General features: G+C 34.9%; 1 protein-coding gene across 1 annotated transcript; it reads right to left on the bottom strand.

Annotated features, from left to right (window-relative positions):
- Positions 1–245: 245 nt before the first annotated feature.
- On the bottom strand, positions 246–1,181 carry LOC139425052 (general transcription factor II-I repeat domain-containing protein 2A-like). Its single transcript, XM_071178051.2, has one exon. It carries the CDS (start codon positions 1,179–1,181, stop codon positions 246–248), a length of 936 nt encoding a protein of 311 aa, XP_071034152.2.
- Between the last annotated feature and the right edge of the window lie 573 nt (positions 1,182–1,754).

The following is a 1,754-nucleotide window of genomic DNA, read 5'->3' as shown; positions in this document are numbered from 1 at the left end:
TTAATTGATCACTCCGATTCTTAAACAAGAAAATTCGATTCAAAGTATGACAAGCCCGCCATAGACTTTGCATGTTAAAGGCAGAATTGAGGAGTCTGCTTGATTCAACACTTTTCTCCCGGTAACCACGATTGGGGACCCGACTTTCTGATCATTTGAGCTCACCCCGTGCTCTTTCTTCGCCAAGCATTTGAGTGACAATCAAATTTTTACCCTGTAACTTTACATTCAGATCAGTCAAGTGTTTATTCATATCTACCAAAAAAGGCACAATCAATCCACCAGTCATTGTAATAATCAATTGGGTTGCCTTTTTCTAACATAAAAGCTTGAATAGGGTCACGTAATGCAAAAAATCGTTCTAAAATTACTTCTCGACTGAGCCAACCAACTTCGGTGAAATAAGGGACATCAGAAAAAGTTTCGTCCAAATCTTGTAAAAACTGCCTGAACTGTCGGTGATTTAGTCCTCTGCTCCTTCTAAAATTTACTATTTCAATTATTTGTTGCATGACATGGTCTAATTTTAAATGTTTGGATGCCAATGATTCCTGATGAATTATACAGTGAAATCCCACAAAATTTCCTGAAGTTTTCTGTTTTAATTTAGTTACAACGCCCGAATGTTTGCCAGCCATGGCAGGAGCGCCATCCGTAGTTGTGCTGCTAAGTATATTCCAGTCGAATTCATATTCTGCTATCAAATGCTCAATTGCAGAATAAATATCATTTGCTGTTGTAGTACCTGTCAATGGAACACACTTTAATAGTTCTTTAGTTATTTCAAAGTTACTGTTAATACGTATAAAAACAGCAAGTTGAGCTGTATCGACAGTCTCAGTGCTCTCGTCAACAGCCAGTGAAAAGTTTGTAAATTCCTTAATTTTCTCCTTCAGTTGAAGAACCAAATTTTGAGAAAAATCCTTTATTCTTGAAGCAACAGTGTTTCTTGACAGCGAAATATTTTGAATTATTAACTTTTGAAATGGAAATGAAACATCGGCAACTTTCAGCATACAGTCTTTAATAAAATCACCATCAGTGAAAGGTTTTGATCTCTTCGCGATTTCTAATGCAATAATAAAACTTGATTTCAGAGCATCTTCGCTCTCAGTATTAGCTTTAGTAAACATCGATTGTTGACCTTGAAGTTTAGATTTTAAAGATGACAATGTGTTCATTCTTATTTTTTCAGTGTAACAATCGAATTTTGATTTATGGTTCGTATCATAGTGTCTCCTCAAGTTAAACTCCTTACAAACAGCAACTGATTGATTGCAAATCAAACACAGTGGTTTATCTTTCCATTTTATGAAAAAATATGCAATTTCCCATTTAGACTGATAAACTCTGCACTCACTATCAACTTTACGTTATTGGGCCATTATGCCAAAATCGTAACAATTATGGAACTCGACACAACAGTTATGGATATCGCACGCGCACGATGCAATCAAATCATGGGCGGATCGTGAATTTGTGGGGCCCTGGGCTGAAACTACTTTGGGGCCCAAATAGCCATTTTGTCAAAAAACTGTTTTCTATAGTGATGTAGATAAGTATATAGAAAAAAATAGGACTATAAAATAATTTTATTTATTTTTATTTGTCTATACAAACAGCAACTGTACAACATTATTGCAAAAGAAATTGACAGGTTATGTGTAGTTATGTTATATAAATTATAAAGCAACCTTTCTGCATTTTTGTACTGCAAATTTCTTTATTTGCTCATCACATTGTAAGTCCTTCGT

Source organism: Parasteatoda tepidariorum, chromosome 2 (genome assembly GCF_982258835.1).
Source record: "Parasteatoda tepidariorum strain Cologne lab strain chromosome 2, Ptep-v5.0, whole genome shotgun sequence".
NCBI classification, from domain to species: domain Eukaryota; kingdom Metazoa; phylum Arthropoda; class Arachnida; order Araneae; family Theridiidae; genus Parasteatoda; species Parasteatoda tepidariorum.
The sequence above is the reverse complement of the archived record's forward strand: the minus strand, read 5'-3'. Positions and strand labels throughout refer to the sequence as shown.